The following is a 669-nucleotide window of genomic DNA, read 5'->3' as shown; positions in this document are numbered from 1 at the left end:
GCTGAGAGCACTCGACCCCCGATCCTCGCTGGGATCGATCGATCCCCGATCCCGAGGGGGATCGATCGATCCCTCGAGCAGCAGCAAAAAGACTCCCCACACCTGCAGCGCCAACTCGCGCGTGGGGGTCAGCACGACGCAGCGCAGCCGGGGCACTGAACACCGCAAACCCTAAACCCTAAACCCTAAACCCTAAACCCTAAACCCTAAACCCTCGGTGAGGAACGCCAGCGCCCGCAGAAGCGAAACGCGATATAAACAACATGTGCAATAAACCCTAAACCCTAAACCCTCGAGCTTGAGCAGAGACAAGCATTTTAAGTCACAAAACAACGCTCAGTCCCCGTGTAAGTTGGCAAACCCTAAACCCTAAACCCTAAACCCTAAACTGTCCGAAAGCCTTGTCCTACCCACGGCATTCCAGAGGTGACTGACGAGAGGCAGCGCATAGCAAAGAGTCTTGCCCTCCCCTACGGACACACCAAACCCCAAACCCTAAAACCTAAACCCTAAACCCTAAACCCTCGAGTTTGTGGCATTAAGGTCCCCAAAGACGACCGCAGCAGGTCGAGAAGAGCCACGGAGAGAAACCAAACACTCTTGAGCCGGAACTTGGGGGTTTGCGGCTTTGAAACTAGGGTTTAGGGTTTAGGGTTTAGGGTTTAGGGT

At 54.4% G+C, this 669-nt stretch overlaps 1 protein-coding gene across 1 annotated transcript; it reads right to left on the bottom strand.

Moving 5' to 3' along the window:
• Nucleotides 1-102: 102 nt before the first annotated feature.
• On the bottom strand, nt 103-470 carry ETH_00036955 (uncharacterized protein; the record flags this gene model as incomplete). The annotated part of the gene is made up of 2 exons (XM_013376217.1): nt 103-155; nt 411-470. Coding segments are annotated over 2 exons (113 nt in total), but the record flags the coding sequence as incomplete, so codon positions are not given.
• Between the last annotated feature and the right edge of the window lie 199 nt (nt 471-669).

The sequence above is a fragment of the Eimeria tenella genome, genomic scaffold (assembly GCF_000499545.2).
Source record: "Eimeria tenella Houghton genomic scaffold, Eth_scaff3223, whole genome shotgun sequence".
Taxonomy (NCBI): Eukaryota; Apicomplexa; class Conoidasida; order Eucoccidiorida; family Eimeriidae; genus Eimeria; species Eimeria tenella.
Note: the sequence above shows the minus strand (reverse complement) of the source record. Positions and strands in the feature narration are given on the sequence as shown.